Source organism: Rattus norvegicus, chromosome 4 (genome assembly GCF_036323735.1).
Source record: "Rattus norvegicus strain BN/NHsdMcwi chromosome 4, GRCr8, whole genome shotgun sequence".
NCBI lineage: Eukaryota > Metazoa > Chordata > Mammalia > Rodentia > Muridae > Rattus > Rattus norvegicus.
Genome location: NC_086022.1, coordinates 160,447,671 through 160,469,132, shown reverse-complemented (window position 1 = coordinate 160,469,132; position 21,462 = coordinate 160,447,671). Strand labels below are relative to the sequence as shown.

The 21,462-nt window shown below is 44.8% G+C and overlaps 1 protein-coding gene across 4 annotated transcripts in view; it reads right to left on the bottom strand.

The window, feature by feature from the left end:
* Ano2 (anoctamin 2) overlaps window positions 1–21,462 on the bottom strand; it is a 341,360-nt gene that overhangs the window by 72,698 nt on the left and 247,200 nt on the right. For all 4 annotated transcript variants that reach the window (XM_017593038.3, XM_063286858.1, XM_039108820.2 and 1 more), the window contains 2 exons: window positions 10,292–10,366; window positions 4,496–4,691 (listed from right to left, as the gene is read on the bottom strand). In XM_017593038.3, the coding sequence (XP_017448527.2) occupies window positions 4,496–4,691; window positions 10,292–10,366 (271 nt within the window). The remainder of the gene's footprint in view (window positions 1–4,495; window positions 4,692–10,291; window positions 10,367–21,462) is intronic.

The window sequence follows — 21,462 nt, the reverse complement described above, 5'->3', positions numbered from 1 at the left end:
AAACTATATTAAATAACAGGAATGTAGAGATGTGTGTGTTGCCTCAGCAAAGCTAAGTCTAATTGAACTTCATTCAGATAGAAACAATAAGGTAAGACAGTGTCTGATCAGCATCCAAGGACCATTCCCTTCTTGCTTATTCTCAATGGTAGCCATGTTTACTTTATGCTCCATCCTCCCACCATTCATCCTTAGGTCCTGGTTGATAATCTCCCCCAGCCCCCCACTTCTCATTCATGCCGCAGCTACAGCCCCATTAGCTGGATAGGAATGTTCCTGAACACCTTAGGTTCAAAGTTCATGGTCCCAGACCACTCTGCCCTACAATATATCTTTCTTACACTCCATGCAATGTTTTACTTATTGTCTATTGTCCCCTTGTTTCATGACGAGCATGATGGCATCAGGAGTGTAGAGGGGACTTGTCGCCTGTCGTGTTGTAAGAATTGTGACTGGTACAAAGCTGACACTCCTCAAATAGCTGATGGATGAATGGGTGAGAGAAAGATTCAAAGAGGAGGGAAATCACCAAGGGCTGAGTGGCCAAGCAAGGTTTTGGAAGGAGGCAGTCTTTGTGTGGACAGGCACAAGGGATGGAACAGCATGGGGTACCCTAGGTTGATAATGATTGAATGGATTGGCTGCAATACAAGAATACATTGAGAAGAAGGTGGTTGAGAATCTGCATTGGTCCATGTGTTACCTAAGGGCAATGGTCAGCTCTCTGAGAATGATTGCCAGTAATACTTCAAATTCAGGCTCTGATGACTGGGAAGATACTGACAAGCTAGAAACTGATAGAGAGAGGTGAAAGACAGGGGCAGAATCATAAGACAGTGAGAACAGTATACCAGGGTGATAAGCTATGCCTAGAAGTGATACAACTTTATGTAGCAGACTTCCCTGCTGCTCAATGCTGCATGGTCTAGGATATGAGGGAGAGAGAGCCAAGTCAGGAACTCACAGACTTTGCCTGCGAGAGCCCTGATCCAGTGGTCTCCATTGCACAACAGTACCTCTGAGTCTCCTAGGAACCTAAATAAATAGTCAAGAACAACAAACAGGTCAATACCCACATGGACTCAGAACACAATGCATGTCAGTGGTTAGAGTTTTACACCAAACAGCACAGGGGTCTGCATCTTCAAGGTAGAACATGAGTTTGTACCTTAGTTAAATGAAAACCCTTCCCTGCAGCCATATAGTGCTTATGAAGATGATGTGGGCCAAAAGGAATCGTGTGTGTGTGTGTGTGTGTGTGTGTGTGTGTGTGTGTGTGTGTGTGTGTGTGTGTGTGTATTGCTACCTGTAATGGGACACTGGGGAGTGGCTTAGCAAGCTGGAGGAGGGTGAGATTTCTGGGTTGTTGTCATAAAATATAAAAAATAAAAAAAGTATAGTTGTCTTTTATCCCACCAAGTCCAGCACCGCAGTGCCCCAAGATATCTGCCAGATATCTTGACGGAAACACAACCCAACTCTGAGGTGGCCCAATGTCTCCTGCCACCGCACACTTTCCTACACGTAAACCATCACATAAAAGAACACACAACACAATAACCTTAGATCCAATTGTAAGATATAATTGCCCACCTAAACATACAAAGCCCAGTACCATCCATCCCTTAAGAACATTAGTAACAACCTGTAAATACACAGAGCAGAATCTTAACATTGCCTGCCATGGCTTCTCGCCCTCTCCCTCCTCCCTCTTCCTCCTTTACCGTTCCAGTCTCCCCCTCTTCCTTCAAAATCCTCTCCTGCCCATCCTTCCTTCTCCTCCAATGACAGGCCTCACTCTATCTGGTACCTGCCCCTCACCTGTATTTTACAAATTCAATGAGGAGAAGGTTCTGGTGAAGTCACCTGAGTCCTGAGTATGTGACTAGGCAGCTGTCCTTGAGGCAGCGGAATTAACATCAAAATACAGATAACTCCAGGGCAAACCGCAACACTGGATAAGGAAGAAAGTTACAAACGACAGGCTTAGGCTCACAATATGGAAATGTGGGTATGTACACTTTTTTGTGTCTGTGCCACTGATTCAATGTAGGGTCTCCTGCATGCTAGAGAAGTGACCTTCCACTCAGCCACACCCCAACCATATGGTTCATTCTGTTCATGGCCTTAGATAACAGTTTACGTCCAGCCTTGCACATGGGAAGTAGTCACTAAATATTTACCAATAAGTCTTTTTAAATTATGAATATTGTCCACCTTCACTTCTCTATTGTATTAGAAAAATAAACTATCCATAGGACCAGGAAGGCATTTCTATACCATCATTGGTTTCCTGCTTCCCTCATCTTCACTTCCTGCCCATATGCTCACTAATCTTTACAGGACCCACGTTTGTCTCCTGCCTCTACTCCTTGACATCCTAGCATCCCATGATCCTTCCTGAGGAACTTTGCAAACATAAACTTACATCATGTTGCTCTTCAAAAGCTCCACTACAGTACTGGGCTTGGGGGTCAGCAGGGGATAGAGACATTCCTTTCTGCTTTTGCTGTTTCTTCCACGTGGAGGTTGGTTGCAGTCAACTATAAGGCCTTACCTTGACCTTGACACACCCCACTGTTCTCTCCTCAGTCAAGGAAAATCACTTGCTTTGTGGGGCACCCTACAAGATGATCCTGACCTTCCTCTCTTGCCTGCTGCCCTTGCCCTTCTGGTGGAGCCAAATGCCTGGAGTGAGGATGTCTTGTGTCCCTCCAGGTCCCAATCCCTACAGACCTCTCCCATGCACTGTGACCAGCCACCAGGAATGCCAATTTGAACAACTCACTAGTACGGAACTTTCTCGGCTCCATGATTGAGTTACTTCCCACAGGGGAGCAGCTTTCTGTTTTAAGCTCACAGGCTGGCTGTTGTCCACCTCTGCTTGATCGTACTTCTCATCTGGCAACTCTGGTAATATGTTGTAGCATGATCTGTGGACTGATGGAGCAGACTGTTCACGAAGCCCTTGCAAAATTAATGCATTCCACTGTTTATGAAAGTAATCACAGTGTCACCCTGACATATAAGGTCCTCTACTAAAAGATAAAGGTAGGTTCGGTCAACTCCCTAGACTCAGCTTCTCACTCCACTGTGCCCTGGGTCTACCATGGGCTCTACTTCACCCACAATAGTAGGGCTCTCTGGTCTCCTAGAAATGTGTCATGCTTTCCCTCTCCTGGTTATCCAGCTTGGTTCTCCTACTCTGCTGGCATGTACATCCGCCAAAAGTCTTGCGAGCCAACCAAGTGGCCCACAAGCCTTTCTGATTTCTCCTTTTCTTGGCATTTCCTTAGTTTGTTTCTTTGCCAGGAACTTCCCCTCTGCTAGCCATCCTTCCCTTCACACATGCCTGCTGGGTACCAGCTACTCTGCTCTGAGATGCCAACCTCCAAGCCTCCCTGGGTGCTCTGGAGAGTGGGACACTCCCCCTAATGATCCACAGAACATGGTACAGCATATTACCAAAGACCCTGAGTTAAAAAAACACTCTCTGATTTTTTTCAAGAAGCCTAAGCAATATCACCTGGGTAGATGCTTTGAGGGAGCAGGGCTGTGACTCACATTTAGAGGGTAAGTACCTATATGGCAGGGATAACAAAGGCAGGTGCCACTGTGCAAACCTCGTGGTAGAGGCCATGCTACACCTCCAGAAGCACCTCCAGAACTCTCATGGCTTCACAGACATCTGAGTGTGCCGTCACACAGGCAGTGGATTGGACATTATGTCAGACTCAACTTTGCCGGGAGGCTAATGAGAGACTGGGATGACCAACCCCTAAAATAAAGAAGGAACCCCCCCCCCCAATTCAAAGACGGAGGGTGCATTTAGGCCTCAAAGATTAAGCAAACCAGGGAAGGGTCTCTGTGTTGGCCCTCCCCCACCTAATGAGCAGGAATGCCTGAATGTGTCCCAGGCAACAGCAGGTCCCAGCTCAAATGACAACGTCTGAATGTGAGGGCCATGACATTTTCCTCACTGGCTTGGAGCTTGGGAAGTCTGATATGCCTCTTTGAAGTCTGCTTAGAGCCCGGGGAATGTGAGGGCTTGAGAGGATAGATAAGACCCTCTTGGGTTCAAGTATCAAGAAGCTTTTCTTCCCTTTATACAAGCTGCTGGGAAAGTGAGGAGAGCTCAAGTTCTGTAGAGTCTAACGGGAAATGATGAATCTGCCTTGCTTCTAAGTTGGAGTGAAAAGAAAAATAGACCTCATAGATTAAACAGAGGTGAGAGTGAGCTCTCTGTCACACAAGACAATCGATACAGGTACTCGGTCTTCTGAGCATGCCTGATACAGAAGGATTCCTGATGACTTAAGCAAGGCTCTTTGGCAGGCCCTGAAAGCCACCATATGTCTTCATTCTTACAACTTCAATGAACAAACTCCTGTCCCATCCCATCTGTCACCTTAGGTCCTTCCCTTCAAACACCTCACATACACTGAGCTGATCATATTCAAGGCGCAAGACAAAGGATTTGTTTGTGACGCAGTACCGATTTTGGTAAGCCACTTGGCCACAGCGCCATAGATCTCATCCAAGATGAGGATGACCACGAGGTTGATGATGACCGCTGTTGCAGTCACTGTCACCCGGACGTTGGAGCGTGTAGCCTTGTTGAGGGACAGAGCAGCTGCAGTTGTGATCCGATAGACAATGACCCCAAAGACAATGGAGAACGTCAGGGCGATCTGTTCAAGGAAGACAGGAGGAGGGAAGCAATTACTAAGCAGGAAGTCATATCAGCAGTCAGCTACTGAGCACCTACTGTTTGCTCTGGTAACCAAGTGAGTAACGGGGCCCCACCAAGCCATGGAGGTCTGATGCAGCATTCTGAGTGGAGAGGCATTTCTCAAGGCAGAGCACCTCCAGTGTTTACCAGATCCCAATAATCTAAATCACAATATACACATAAAACAGATGAGAACCCTGGGCACAGTAGGGTGTAAAGTACATCCTGTGATTCCCTTCATTCTACCTACTGTGGAGATAAGAGGAGCTCCCGCTGCTGCACCCTAATAGACAGGTGTGAGACTTTTAAGCTCTGCCAAGGGGACACAGCATGCTGATCTGCTTGGTCAGGGAATAGTGTGGAGGAAGTGAACTTCAAGTTGGACCATCCATGAAAGGAAATAGGGCGCCATTGAAGATGTTTTTGCTGAGAAGGGATGAGTTACAGATTGACCAATGGGAGGTAAAGGTTGAGCATAGAAAAGAAAAAAAAAATCAATCTCAGTGGTGTTGCACAGGATGAGACGAGCAAAAGCATTGAGTTCTTTGCCAGTCACCTTGGAATAAAAGGCATAGATTCTAATTTGATGTACAAGCCTTTTGCCACTTCATACCAAAGAGATATTCAAGCCCCTGCCCCTCTGTGGTCCACATTACCTCTCCTAGAACTTAAGAACCAGGAATTCTCTTAGACCTACAGTGCCAGCCTTTTCCCATGTCCCCCGTACTGTTCCTTTCCCCACCCCAGCCAAGGAAGGGTAGTTCCAAGAAGCCCAGGATGCTGTGAGCAAGAGTTCCTAATCAAAGCTCTGCAAGGGGCAGAAGCAGGGAGGCCTGTCATTAGCAGGCCCCATCCTGCCCTGGGCCACTGGAGCAAATCTGAATTGGCTTCAGTCGAAGAAGTCATGTTTCATCCTTGCTGCCAATGAGACTGTTCAGGTATTGGTTTGTCTCCAGGGAAGAAGGGATGGGGCACTGGCTGTTTAAAATGTGGAGTGAGGAAAGGTCAGGTGGAAGTTTCCCCTGTACACAAAAGAATGCTGGAGAAGACAGTCCGGAGGGGAAGGGGAGTTACATGGAGGGTGAGGAAGAGAGGGGAAGGCTGGGAAGAAGTCTGAACAGTACTTTGCAGTCAGAGAGAATGATACTGGTGGGCTGCTAATGAGCTACAGATGTGTCAGCATATGGACCCATGCAGACTTCTGGGGTGTTAGCGTGCTGAAGCCTGGGGTGCTAGCAAGAGACTGGGCTGCCTAGCCTGGTATGTTTTATAAATGTTAGCATTTGTCCTGTGGAGCGTGTAAGAAAGGCAGGGCGGGTGGAGGTCTTTTATGGTCAAGGGAGAGTGTTTCAGTGTGTGTGTGTGTGTGTGTGTGTGTGTGTGTGTGTGTGTGTGTGTGTGTGTGTTTGCAAGGATGACAGAAAAGAAGATACTCCACTGGAGGCCACTCTTTAGATGAGAATACAGCAGCAGCAGCAGCAGCAGCAGCAGCAGCCTGCAGGACAAGGGAGGGACAATTCTTTTGAGTGGGTAACCTGGACATGACATCACACTGTTCCAGCAATGTAGATGATTCACTTCCTGGTCCTCTGGGACTGTCACTGCCTGACAGTTAGAGCCTAGAAAATGTGGTGTGAGACTCTCTTCCTCACCCCCCCCCACCTCGAATCCTTCTAACAGTGATGAATGGTGAGGGGTGTATTGATGAGGTGACAAAGGCTTGGTACAGAGGAACATGCCACTGTGTGTGTGTGTGTGTGTGTGTGTGTGTGTGTGTGTGTGTGTGTGTGTGTGTGTGTGTTCATTTGGAGTAGGGAAATGGAAAAGACTAAGGGGGAAATGTCAAGAGTATCTGTTGCTCTAGAGTCATGGTGGGGTGGGCAGGGAAGAAATCCTCTCCTGGGCTTCTCTGAGGCCAGGATGCTTGATTGAGACACAGAATCTCAGCACAACTCCAGATCCCAACTTACAATCCACACAGCGAAAGGATTCCTTCCCATAGCTAGAGACACCTTGTTCTCACTTGGTCTTCGGAGGTAACAATGGATAGCAATGACATCACCAACATCACTTCTCTGCTGCATCTTCTCCAAGTCACTGTTCAAACCACATCTTCCCTTGAGCTAATCCTTACAGCTATCATCCCTCCTATCAATGAGGTTTCATGATGATCCATGGCTGGACCCTGCCTTTGGAACCATGCCCACGTTCCCATCCTGACCTTAGAGCTCAGGTCACTTGCCATTAACTCCAGTGCCATTTCTACCATTTGTGGTTGAATTGTAGGTTTTGAAGGTATTCAGGTCAACGACATCTCTAATAAACTGTCCTGTAAGACACTGCACTGGGACACATCATGTTTTGGGTCTATCTCCACCACTAGGGTAAAGGAGCTTGGTCATGGGCCACAGTCTATGGTTAATGCTATTCCATAGCACTGCTCCCTAAATGGAACCAAGAGCCTCTGTTTGCTTCCCCTGCTGCCCACACTTCTTTACCAGCATTTCTCACAACAGTCAACTGCACTCTTCCGCATGTCAGATCACGAAACTCCTCCATAAACACTTCCGTAGGGAGCCCATTCCTTGCTCTGACCCTGACTCCCTAGTGCCTCCTCGACTCTATCTCTTGGCCTCAACCATGTTGCTGCCCCTTTCTCACTGGACATCCTACCAGGTACTACTGTAGCCTGGTTGGAGTCCCTTTCCTCATTCTTCCCTCTGACTCCAAAATATCAACGTGGCTGCTTCTTTCTCCTATTATAGACCCTTGCTAAGACCTTAACGAGACATCCTTATTTGACTTATTTAATAGATGCATTTGTGATAGTTGTGATTTTTAAATTGTATGTTATTGGGAACATGCTGAACATTCGAACATTCCATCACACACACACACACACACACACACACACACACACACACACACAGAGAGACAGACAGACAGAGAGAGACAGAGAGAGAGAGACAGAGAGAGAGAGACAGAGAGACAGAGAGAGACTCCAGTGTATCCTGCCTGCTCACTTCAGACTCATCATGTCCCTCAGTCCTGACAGGTTGTTGTTAGATGACAGTCATTTCCTTCTTTGTCTTAGCTATTCTGTTACTTAAGAATGCGTCACTGAACGATGCCACGGAAGCTTGGCTCTTTTGGGTCACCCACACTGCTCTCTATCCTGATTAACGTGTGCATTTTCATGGCTATGTGGTCCTTAGCTGTGTAAATAGACCTCGGTTTATTTATCAACGCTCATGGGGATAGGCATGTGGACTGTTAGCAGTTTGGGGCTATTATAAACAGAGCCTCACGGGATTTTTTGTATCCATACTCTGAGTGTGCACGTAAGGTTTTCTAGGGCAGGCAGCTAGGCATGGACTTCCAGGGCTGTGGGCTTTAAGTCTTGGTTTTACTAAGTAATGCCAGAATGTTTCTAAAGGCATCTTTAAATAATTTCGTAAATGAACTCCCACCAGCCTTGTACAAGTTTCTTTTGATCTAGATCTTTCCCAACACTTGTTATTGACAGACTTCTTAATGGCATGTTGTCTGTTGAGTGCATATGGCGTTTCACTATGGTTTAAATTAGAATTTTCTTGAATACTAATGAGATAGATGGGTTCTCATTGGTAGGCTTATTGGCCACTGGAGTCCCTTTTTGTAAAGTACCAATAAAGGTCATTTATTAAGTTTCTATTGAATTGTGTTATTTTTTTTGTAATTTTTGTATACACTTTGAAATCGGTTTTGATGAGTTACAGCTTTTATAAACACACTCCCCGACTTTGACCTCAACTTAATCCTTGCTTCACCCTTCCTGCTTCCCATAAAACCACCCTAGCCCAGGCCTGGCCTAGATGGGAAAACGTCCTTGAAGTGAAGGCAGTGTTAGTGCAGAGGTACCTGCTCCGTCACACCTACGTTGTCTCTAGACTTTCCTCTAGCCCAGGATTATCCCTCTCCTGGCAGCCTCTGAATGCTTTAATAGGACTAGAAAATAGAGTGATCCGGCATTTTCCACTAAATTCAGCCAAGTTGATGCTCTAAAATCCTAAGCCACCACTGAAGGTGGAGGCTAATTTTATTATTGGTTTGCTTATCACATGTACAGTGTTTTATAATATTTTTAATTTTCAGTCTGGGTTGTTCTTGAACTCACAATCCTCCTGTCTCAGCCTCCTAATTATCAGGGTTATAGGTGTGTACCACCACTTACACCTTCTCTAAAAACTACTACTACTACCACTGCTTCTACTACTACTACTACTCCTACTACTCCTACTACTATATTATTATTATTATTATTATTATTATTATTATTATTATTATTATTATCTTCTGTCCTTCTCTGCTTTGGTGCCTAAGAGTAGCATTAAGCACACAGTTGCACTCATTTAATATTTCCTGAGTGAAGAATAAACTCTTCAACGGCAATATGCACCTTGTGGGAGGCCCTGAAGCACTAAATCGATTCAACTTTCTATCATCGAGTAGAACACAGCTCTCGGCTCCCTTGTATAACGCGCCATGCCTTGGGCTTGTTTGGCAGAGAGAGGGAACCAAAGTTAGACTGCTAAGCTTTACAACTCTGCACTTGGTCTGCAGGGTGAGGAGCTGAGTTTGATGATGTCTAGGCTCGATAAGAACATTTATGTTTGGACAAGGTCTCATTACATAGCCCAGGCTAGCCTCAAATTTGAAATCGCCCTGACTCTTCCTCCAGAATGCTGGCATTACTAGAATGTGACCCCATTTCTGGCCTGGTTTAAACTTCTCAGATGACATGTTTCCTGTCCCCATTAGTTAGGATGCCAATATTAATAAAGACAGTAATAAGCTCTACTGAGTCAGGAAGAAATCTCCCAGTAGGTTCAGAAAATAACGATGATTCTTGCAGTTTTTAAAAATCAAGTAATCCCCTTTGTCTGCAATGCATATGCCATCCTGCTAAGGAAAGTGAGCTGTTACATCCACAGTCTTCTTAGTTACACAGGGCCTCGAAGTAAAGAAGGACTGATGTTAGTGACCTAATGTGGGCCATTGATGACTCCAGCTGCTGATCTGACTCCAGCACCAGTCAATTTCAGTTTCTTCCCTCAACTTTTCCTAACATTGACAACACCATTCATTCTCAAAAATAAGTAAATAAAATAAAAAGTTTCCACAAACATGGGGAAGTAAAAAAAATAGTAAATGCAGCATCCACAGAGACAGTAAAGACTGTAGGTCCCTAGCTGACTCTCTACTGTGCCTTCCAGACATTGTTAGCATTAGAGAGAGGCACTCTGAACCCAAAAAGGCTCTCACACACACACACACACACACACACACACACACACGTACCACAGCAAGAATACATCCCACTTGCAGGACACTGCAACTTTACCTATATACAGTCAGTGACTTCAGTACTGGGAAAGTTCTTGGCTCCACCATCTGGTACTGTGGCCTCTCTTTTGTCAGCCCCTCACTATTCCACAGCATAAAAACATGCCCACCTTACACACACTCACTACAGGGTCAACATGCACACAGTCCCAGGCAGGTGGTCCCTCAAATTACCATAAACAAGATGGAGACAGAGTTCATCAAGTATCCTGGGAAACGGTCTTTCCAAGTCAGTTTATCTTCATCATCCTGAGGTGAAACAGGAGAATAGACACAATCAGAAGGCACAAAGCACAGATATTCATTCATTCCTGTTTTGCGTAAAATTTGCATGCCGACCATTTGCTGCTTTTTGGATATTTCTGTAGTAACTGATGTCACTTTACTCTCAATATCAACAGTAGCCCTCTTCATTTTGATTGATAGCACACACCTCCAATCCCAGGACTCAGGATGCTAAGGCAAGAGGATCATGACTTTGAGCCCAGCTTGGGGAACATGGTGAGTCATAGCCCTGAAGGATGTTTAGAATTGAGCCAGCAGTTCCAGCAACAACAAAAGACCCTGAAGACCACCTGAAGTCATGTTTGCAAAGTGCAGAGAAAATAGTGAAGAACGCGGTGTTAGCCAGCAGGGAGCCACCCATCACTGCTGGCAACAAGTCAGACTCAAAGTGAGCTCAGCAGGACCCTAGCCCCTGCTCCCTTTCGTCTCCATCCATGCTGTCTCTCAGAACAGACCTGGTTTGGCTCTAGCAACAGTGCCATCTAGCCTCTGAAAGCTTGTACTGTAAGCTGAGTGCCTCGGCCTACGGCTTCTTTCCAGCATCCTTTGTGTGCCCATGGCAGTGCCAGACACAGTGAGGAGAGTGAACAAAGTCCTTCCAATCACTGTCCTGGGGGGTTCACAGCCTAGAGAAACAGTGACAGCCCAGCCACTCTCAAAGCGTGAAGAATCCCCCATCAGCTTGCTCAGGAGTGAGGGCTAACTAGGGAGGGAGCTACGGGACTGTAGGAAATGGAAGGATTTGCCTTGTGCTTTTGGAACAAGAAGAGGGTTGACCTGGCTTGAGGGGCAATGCTATCATTGGGGTCATTTAGTTCCTAGCACTTCCACTTACAGGTGATTTATATAAGTCATTTACTCCAGTTTTCATAACAGCCAGAGAATGTGGTCTTAGACTCCCAGTCTAACAAGCTTTGCCTCACCCTGTAAGAGCAAACTAAATTCTAGACGATGACCATTCTGAAGAGATAAGACTCATTCATGTAAACCTGTTCCAATCAGACTGGACTAAGATTCATTCACACTTTCCCAAGTGAGGCCAAAGAGAAAGAGGGAGTGGGAATGCCATGCCATACTCCGGGTTCACCAGCATACTATGGCTTTCCTACAGTACCCTGAAAATATTGTCCTCTAAGATATTGGCAAGGAAGTCTGAATATGAGCTCCTGATGACACGGCACCAAACAGAAAAAATGGATTCATGGAGGGGTTTTGTCTACTGCCTTCCCAGCTACCACTAAGAGCTTATCAAACACACTTGGGTCCAGTCCACTCATCAGACCAAGCCTGAGCATCTTTGATGAAACAAATTCTGGGCAGGTGCTGAGGACACAGAGAGGCCCAGAACTAGGGTAAAGACCTCCAGGACCACAGAGACAAGGAAGCAAAGATAAGTCGGACTGAGAAGATGATTTTCACGCCAAAGGAGACAACGGAAGAGCATTGAGTTAGATGTCTTCTCAGGAAAAAAAAAACATTCATTGTTGACATAGATAGCTTTGTGTTTAATGGAAGACCACCCCTTTCATGCTGATAGTGATGGGGTTTTGTTTAGAAGGCACACATCTGAACATACACATAGTTCCTACGGTCAGACATTATCCAAACACAGGAAGCTGAGAGAAAAGTCAAGGTTGCACACTGTTCTCCAAAGCGGGTTACTAATAAAGATAACAGTAAAACCAAAAAAAAAAAAAAGTAGTTTATTTGTTTTGTGTTTGGGTTTTAGAGATGAGGTCTTCTTACACAGCCCAGATTGGCCTTGATTCGTAATCCTCCTGCCTCAGCCTCCCGACTGCAGGGACCTCGGACATGCACCATTTAGCTGGCATAAAGAAGTTTTTAATTATAGGAGTTTGGCACTAATTAAAAAAAAGCCAATGAATTCCTGCCATTTGCTGGTCCATGCAAGGTGTGAAGATTCATTGTAAAAGGGCATTCACTTCCTAAAACACACGTCACCAGTGTGAAAGAGAACTAGGATTGGGAAGAGGATATGTCAACGCCGAATACTGAGCTCTAAAATATTTATTGTGTCAGTGACCTTAGTAAATTCCCTGCAATTCTGGTGTGTGTGTGTGTGTGTGTGTGTGTGTATGTGTGTGTGTGTGTGTGTGTGTGTGTGTGTGTGTGTGTGTACATATGTGTGAGCATGTATGTGGAGGCCAAGGGACAACTTCTAATGGCTCTTCACCTTTTTAGAGACTCTTATATCTCCCCATCCCCCAGCATTACTATATACATTCACCACCATGCCTGATCTACTTATTATTTAAAAATAAAAATATGGGTCTTAGGACTGAACTTGGATCTCCATACTTATAGAGCAAGCACTTTATACACTGAGCCATCTCCCCAACCCACAGCAGTTTCTCTACTGTAAAGATAACCATACCCCTTATTTGTAAATCAGTTACAGCCATCACACTAAATTGGCATGCCTTTGATGAAGCCCGCCTAAGAGCACTACAGGCATACCAGAGAATGCTTAGACTTTCCTACTGGTAACATGAGGATGCCAAAGCCAGGCTCAAGGAAGTGACAGAGGTATTGTGAAGGTCACATGAGTGAATTTGTGGGACAGAGCTTTAGAAACTGTATGGTGCATACAGCAATGAGCTCTAATCAGCTTTGATTACATCAAAAGCAGGTGATTATGGGGCACTTAGCTAATGTCGCCATTGTTCAGACACCAGCCTAGCTGTCATCTGTTCTTACTTCTTTGTCTCTGCTGTCTGTGTTTGTGTCTCTGGCCTACTGCTCCCACATACAGATCTGTGTCCAAGAAATAGGATAATAATGTCCACATAGAACCTCACACAAGTCCCTGTTTGGAAAACTGGGTATTTAGAAATGAAACCACTTAGAAAGTAATAGGCAAGAATATTATTTCAATTAATCCCTTGGAGGAAAGGAACTTTGAAAAAGTGGCAATTGTCCTGGTTTTTATACATATTAATATAGTAAAATTCATCTTTATTAGAATGCAGTTCTGCATCTTTCGATGACCCTCTGCAGTCATATACGACGACCACAAAGTAAATCAAAATAGAAAGTGATTTTCTCACATTTCCTCATGCTCCTCCTTTGTCTGTGACCTCTTTCTCCAATCTCCAGAACTAGCAAAGTCTGTTTAATGTCCCTCTAGTTTTGGGTCCTGCGGAATGTCACCAAGTACACTGGAGTGTGTATCTCTTCTTGGGTGTGGCCTTTTCGACTTTGCACAGCTCACCTGAGACCCACCCATACTGTTGCCCAGCTCAGTCGTTTATCCCTTTCACTGTGGGATGGTCTATATTTCATCATTTTAGTCCATTCTCCCACTCGCTGCCCTGAGGAGTGTTTGGATTGTTTCCAGCTGGGAACAATTAGGAATGATGCCCTTCTAAAATCTGTATACCCATTTGGATACAAATAAAAAATAGTCATGTCCCTTGGGCAAATACCAAAGTAGTGGACTTGCTTGATCACACTGTAGGCCTATGCGTGACTTTATAAGAAGCCACCAAACTGCTTCTAAAGTGTCCAATGCCCCTCCCATCAATAACATGTGATAGCTCCTTGTTTTCTTTAAATACTTTTCCTTTAGAACAGGTTTAGATTTATAAAAAGCTTCAAAGGCAGTATAGACAATTGTATATATACCTTGTGTTCGGTTTCCCACAGAAGTTCAGTGAATTTTTCACAACACATAAGCCAATATCATGCAACATTATGAACTAAAACTTCATATTCCATTTGTACTGTCTCAGTTCAATGCCTGCCTCCTGGTCAAGGGTTGCGGCTAAGGTACCACATTCTGTTGGGTCATTCGCTCCCTTAGATGCATTATAAAAACCTCTCAGACTTTGCTTGCCGTTGATGGCTTTGTTCACTTTGAGATGTGCTAGTCAGGTGTTCTGTAGAGGAATCCACAACATAATCTTGTTTCAAACTTTGTCTGGGGTTATGTTTGAGGGAGGTAAACTAGAAGTCAAGGATCGTTTTTATCATATTTTTTCAAGTATATAGACCATGATATGCCCTGTCCTTGATGATGCTAACCCTGATTTCTTGGTAGGATTTTCTGGGATGTCCTGGATTTCTTTATTAGAAGCTTTCCTTCCCCGTTTTCTGTACTGTGCTCTTTAGAAAGAGGTACCCATCACCATCTTTGAAGTTCATCTTTGAGGGAGCAATATGTATAGGCACATATGTTTCTGATATATACTTTTAATGGCTTTAGGAGGATATACCCAATCTTTCTCCAAACTCTAAAACAATAATAATGCACAAAAGAATGGAGATGACAAATGCCAAGCCATCATTAGGCATCATGCTCAACTTAGAGTTGGCTTTGACCTTCAAAGAAAACAGGATGTTGGCTTCTTCCCTTCTCTTCCTTCCAGAACGCCTACAAAGAACAGGGTCCAGGTGGCAGCAACATCTGGGCTAATCTGCCTCCTCACCTGCAGTCCATGAACAAGAGACTCTGGAATGGGAATGGACTGGCTTCGTTAGAATAATCACGCACTGAGCCTGTGCTCCTGCAAATTCGGGGGGTATAGTATCAAGACGAGGGAAAGGAATCCAACAGATTTAGAAGCTCAGTACTTGGTGAGTCTGATCCAGTTTCTGCCTCTGTATTAGCCGAGCAATTTGGGGTGCTGTTATCGTTCAGTTTCCCTGAAAGCTATCACTGCTTCCTCTCCAATGGGGCAAGCAGAAAACTTTCCTACTGGGCATTCAAGGAGAATAAGGCAAATATGGCGGTCCTTGGAGAATGGCAAGTTCCACGTAGACAGGCTTATAAGCTCCGTCTCTTCTACTCACTATGACGACTGCACATCAAACTGCACTGAAGAAACAAAGAAGAACACTTTTCTTTCGTCCACAAGGAACCCTGACTTGAGAGGAAGCAAATGGGAAAGGTGGATACAAATTATGGCATGGGCAAAAGACATGCAGAATGCCACGAAAACAGTAGACCAAGCGATTTCTTATTTGTTATTAAAGGCTGGTGTTTTCTCAGACAAAAATGATGGGGATAGTCCAGAGAAAGCACTAGACCATGTGTTCTAATTTGCCTTCTCTTGCTGTGACAAAACCCCCACGGCCAAAAGCAACTCTGGAAGCAGAGGGTATATTCCAGCTTACAGACTATAGTCTATCCTGAAGGGAAGCCAGGGCAGGAACGGAAACAGAGGCCTTGGAGGACACTGCTTATTGGTTTGCTCTTCATGACTTGTTCAGCTTACTTATATACCCCAGGACCACCTGCCTGGGAGTAGCACCACTCACAGTGTTTTGAGCTCTCATATAAATCATTAATCAAGCAAATATCTTCAGATATTTGTCTAAAGGCCCATATGATGGAGGAATTTTCTCAATTGAAGTTCTGTCTTCTGAGATGACCCTGGCTCGTGCCAGGTTGAGAAAAAAAAATAGCCAGCACCTCATGTTCAAAAGCACTGAGATATTATTATAGATTTCACGACCAGGGGATGGCTCTGAGTAATAAGAGGTAGGGTATAAAGACAGAATCATTAACTCGGTCAAGTGCCAGACCACAGTGCATCTCTCGCACCACATAGAGAACCAGAGGCCAGAACAGAACAGCTACTTACAAGCAGCAGGTAGTATCTGATCTCAGGCTGGGTGGCAAAGACTTACAGAGCTGTCAGAGTTTTGTTTTCTCATCATAGCCCATATTTCAAGGAAAGAAGCAAAGCAATGTCTCCATATACAGCCAGCCCCCTCGGCCTATAACAGGCTGCAATCTTTCCTACTCCGCTCTTCAGAAGGTTGATGCTGCTCACTCTTCTATAATGAAGGGTTGCTTCTAGATTTTTAGCTCTAAATAATGGTTAGGGGCCCTTAAACTGCAATTCTGTCTTAACACCACACAGAATTTATTTGGATGGTGATTAGTATTAAAAGCAACTCCCAATGCCTTCACTACCACGTGCTGTCAGAAGAGAGGAGCTGAGGCGCCCTCTATGTATTATCTTTAAGCCATTTCCTCCTCTGCCTATAAAATCCTCTCATTCAAAGTACCTACTGTTCACCCCCAACTGTGGTAATCAATGGACTGCCGTCCTCCCTTCCTGCCATATCACGAACAACTCAGACAAACAAACATTAAAAAATGTGGTACTGCCTATGCACAGTCTGTCATCTTTAATGTTCTTACTGTCAACCTCCCCGGCTAGTTTTTAGGATCAACGCCTGTATAGATAATACCACTTCCCAGAGCTCTTTGGGCCCACCAAGCATAGTGGGACACACCTGTAATCTCAGCACTGGGAAGGGAAGGAAGGAAAATTAGAAGATCTTTGGCTGTATATTGAGTTCAAGGTCAGCCTGAACTACAGGGACTCTGTCTCCAAAACTCAACAAACAACCAAAAAACAAACAAACAAACAACAAAAACTCTTCAGTTCTTCCTCCTCTTCCAGCCTTTCAACCACCCTACTCCAAATAATGACCTGTTTTCTGGTCATTTCCTGATCCATTGAACACTGATCTTCATTCAGCCTGTTGCTTCAGCTACACACAGACCCACACATGTGCTTCTGGGCCTCATCTTCCAACTGTCCCATGTTGTAGGGTTGTGAAGTTGGTTCACAACAGTGGAAGTAGATAAAGGCTACTGCACACCCCTGGAGTAGGCTGCCAATATCGCATGTCCTCTTTACCTCCTAGCCAGACTTCTCAGTCTTCATCCATACCACATTGGTGATTTCTAAACTGCTTCCCCTGTCTAAATCCTTCCCCAATACACACAGAAATCAAGACTGCCATTTAAGAACCTCACCTTCTCCCTTTGTAGTCCAAAGCTCCAACTCTCCTTTCCCTTGACCTCAAGTCCTCCTACCTTATTTAGGTGTTTAGGACTTCATCCTCTTTCTTATATTTCAGTGTGTGTGTATGTGTGTGTGCACGTGTGTGCTTTTGTGTATGCATGTGTGCACATGCACACTCATGTGCATGGTGGGTGAATGGTTGTGTATGTATGAGGATGATGCGTACGTGTGAATTTCACCTAGGAAAGTCCATGAGGAAGTTGATATCAGGTATTTTTTTTCCTCTATTGCTTTCCACCTTATCTTTGAGAACCTTGAGTTCACTACATGCTTGCTGGCTGGCAGGTCCCTGGGATGTACTTGTCTCTCCTTCCACATCGCTGGGGTTATAGACAGTCACTGCTTATGTACCCGGCTTTTACATGGCTTCTGGAGATATGAATTCAGAGCCCATGTCTGCAATCACTTTATTTGCACCCGCCTAGACCTCAAGCTCACCCTCCCCCTCTCCAAAAGCTTTGCCCCTTTATATTGAACCTCTGTTCTCAGTCTTCTGCCAATCAGAATCATCGGCAGAACTTGCTGAAACAGGTCTATGACATTCCCCCACAGTCTAGCTCTGAATAGAGTCTGAGAATTTCCATTTCCAGTAAGTTTTCATGTGAGCCTATGGCTGGTGTTGATGCTGCTGGCCAGGAGACCACACTGTGATAGTCATTCTCTTAAACCAGTTCTTTTTCTGCCAGGTATTGTTGTTCAAAATGCAAACACACCAGACATAGGAGTCCCCATTTAAATCACTTGGATGATGGCTCGCCACCATCCAAGGGCCTTGGACACGCCCCATTTAATCTTGTCCAATACCATAAAGTTACCATTTTGATCCCTGTGTTCTAGAAGGAGCTGAAGAGTTTGAACTAAGGGAACTAGTTCTCAAGCGAAGTTGAGCTCTGAAATGCCATGTGCTCAGGTCCAGTGCTCTCCCACCTGTAGCCTCTCCACCTGATGCTGTTCCTGTCATCACAAATGTACATCACCCTAGGACACTAGAAGAGATGGAGGCTCTCAAATCCCAGGGAAGGAGGTTCAAGAGGGGATTCAGGTCAGTTAAGAGTTGTAAATCATCCATGAGAGTTTTAGCAACAATTATCTGACAAGAGATCAAATAAAGAAGAAAATGCAAATATGCAAACTGAAACAGTTCAGTCATTAAAAAGAATTAAATTCTGTTGCATGTGAAATGGGTAAACAGGGAGGACTGTGTGATTAGTCAAATATGCATGGCACAGAAAGGTAAATACCACATGGCCTCACTCTTATAGGAAACCTAAAAAAACAAACAAACAAACAAACAAACAGCCATTCTTACAGCATACAGGGGCAAGAGAGATGACTCAGTGGTTAAAAACACTTGCTGCACTGACAGAGGACCCGGGTTAAAGTCTCAGCACTCATGACATATGATTCTCAATCACCTGTAACTGTAGCTCTAAGGGACCAAAGGCCTTCCTTCTTCCAGCCTCTGCAGGCACACTCGTGTGTGTGTGTGTGTGTGTGTGTGTGTGTGTGTGTGTGTGTGTGTGTGTGTGTGTGTGTGTGCGCGCGCGCATGTAAGACCATGCATGTAAGTTTTTTACAAAGGAAATTAAAGGTGCAAGAGTGAAGAAGTAAAGGATAGAGAGGAGTTGGTCACTGGGTGCCATGTTACAGATAGATAAGCACATAAATGTTCAACTAATATGTCTCATCACATTAACAGACCTTGTCTCTGTAGGCAAACCTAGGAACACCATACCCTTGGTCTCTTTCTGTGTAGTAGGCAAAAAGGATATGGCCAAGACACTACTAGAGTTTTCTGAGGTCTGTACTTGATGGGAATAAGATCAATAGTTAATTCTCCTTGCTTCAAGGACATCGTTGTTGCCCTGGTTCCTTGTCTTAGGGCTTCTTGTCATTGTGGTAGGTGGAGTCTTCTGTGAGTCTGGAAGTGGCTAACTGAATTTCTCCAATCAGAAACAACACCCTATGGAAGCAGGGGTGAGGAGGGTTGGGGGTTGTGTAGATTTTCTGAGTGAAATGATTTGGCAATGATTTTGGTAACCCATGTTAGTTGAATTGTATGACCAATGGAAGCGGGTCCCAGATGAGAAGCCTCATGGAAGAGTAGGATTGGGAGAGAGACTTAAAGAGGAGGGTCCATGGATAACTGAGCACAAGCACCTGTGTCCAAGCAAGAGTTACGCATCAGAGGTTTGCTCCTGTTCTCATCAATGCTTCCAATGTTGGCCAGGTCCCTCTCCTCAGGTCCTTGTGTCAGATGCTCCCGTATACATATATACGTATATACGTATATACGTATATACATATATACACATACACACACATACACATACACACACATATGTATATATATATCTGGTTGAAAACATGGGAAACTTGAGAAAACAAGGTGAAAGATGATACACTGGGAAGGGAAGGGGATCATAGAGAAAGCACAGGATAGAAATCCAGGGAAAAAAAGTACAGCTCCTAGCCTTCGGAAACAGGCAAAGGGAGATATCTTACTATACAGTCAAAGGTTCAGGGATAAGGCATTTCATATTGTGTATATCAATGATCCTGCATTGTGGGGCACCTTGGGTCAGGTAGAAATGAATAATTCAGGCAGCCACCACCATCTGTCCCACCACTCACAGAATGTCCATTTCAGAGGGGAGAGGAAGGCTCCAGTTGCTTTCACTAAGACAAGGAAGGTCACAGACTGTTGAGCATTATCCCATGAACCCCTGACTGCAGATTCAGTCCACTCAGCTCTCCATACAGTTAGAGAGACGCAGAGAAGAAAGTGGTTAGTGAGGCTCAGGGCCAGGTTGGTAATGTCAAAAAGAGGCCATAAGGTTTGAGAAACGTGTTCTCTTTACCTCCTTCTTGTCACTCTCCCTTTTTCTTTCTTTGATAAAACTGGGAATCTCATCAGTCTAGTTAAAGAGACCATGGCACCGTGGGTACGCTGCACGGAACTCTGGTCTATAGTCTTCTATCTGGATTCAGTTCTTGGTTCATGTTCTTAGTGACTGTGAAAATTTAGATACATGAAAAATTTCTCCACAATTTCACTTTCTCCTCTCTAAAAAGAAATTAAAAATAGTTGTCAATAAAAGATGCTGTGAAGCGAAAATGAGGTAATGCATGGAATAAGCATCTATCTGTGTCTGGCAGACAGAATCCAAACCTTGTCTTCTCCTAACCTCCTTTTCCAACCATCCTCCCTCCTCTGTCTTCTCTTCCCATGTTCCTTCCTCTCTTTCTATCTTTTGCTGTCTTTTGTTTCCTCCCTCTTCCCCCTCTTACGTTCAATCACTTGGGCCAGGTCTTTTTTTTTTTAATCTTTATTAACTTGAGTATTTCTTATTTACATTTCCATTGTTATTCTCCTTCCCGGTTTCCGGGACAACATCCCCCTAACCCTTCCCCCTCCCCTTATAGATGGGCTTCCCCTCCCCATCCTCCCCCCATTACCACCCTCCCCCCAACAATCACGTTCACTGGGGGTTCAGTCTTGGCAGGACCAAGGGCTGGGACCCAGGTCTTAATAACTGCCCTTATAGTAGGTGGAGTCTCCTGTAAGTCTGGAAGCGGCTCACTGATTTTCTCTAGAGACAACTCCCCGTGGAAGCAGGGATGAGGAGGGTTGGGGATTGTGGAGATTTTCTGAGTGAAATAACTGGGCAATGACCTTGGTAAACAATGTTAGTTGAATTGCATGACCAATGGGAGCTGGTCCCAGATGAGAAGCCCCCATGGAAGGATTGGGAGATGGACTTAAAAGGGGGGTTAGATGGATGACCATTGTAACAGGGAACTTCAAGTTCACTGTGGTCTTTGCCTCTTACAGCATAGGGGTTGTCCCTCAAGTTCCAAAGCCACACAATTATCTAAGTAACATCATTTCATCACCTGGACTTGGTCCCTACAGCCTAAGCCCAGAATACCTCTTTAGGGGCCAATCAGGTCTTGTCCCTTATCATCATAGATTTCTCCCATGCTAAACCCAACAGCTTTCACAAACAGTACCTTCTGTGGACAGGGTCTCAGTTTCTTAAGGGATTCTTTGGCAAAGGAACTAGAGGCAGTCACATGCCACAGCACCTAAGTGCACAGGCATGCCTAAAGCCTGGGACAAAACACAGTGTAATTTGCGGGCTAAAGTGGAAAACATATCTGTTCCCCTTGCTGCTCAGTGTTCCCAGAAGACACAGAAAACCGCTCTCTGAG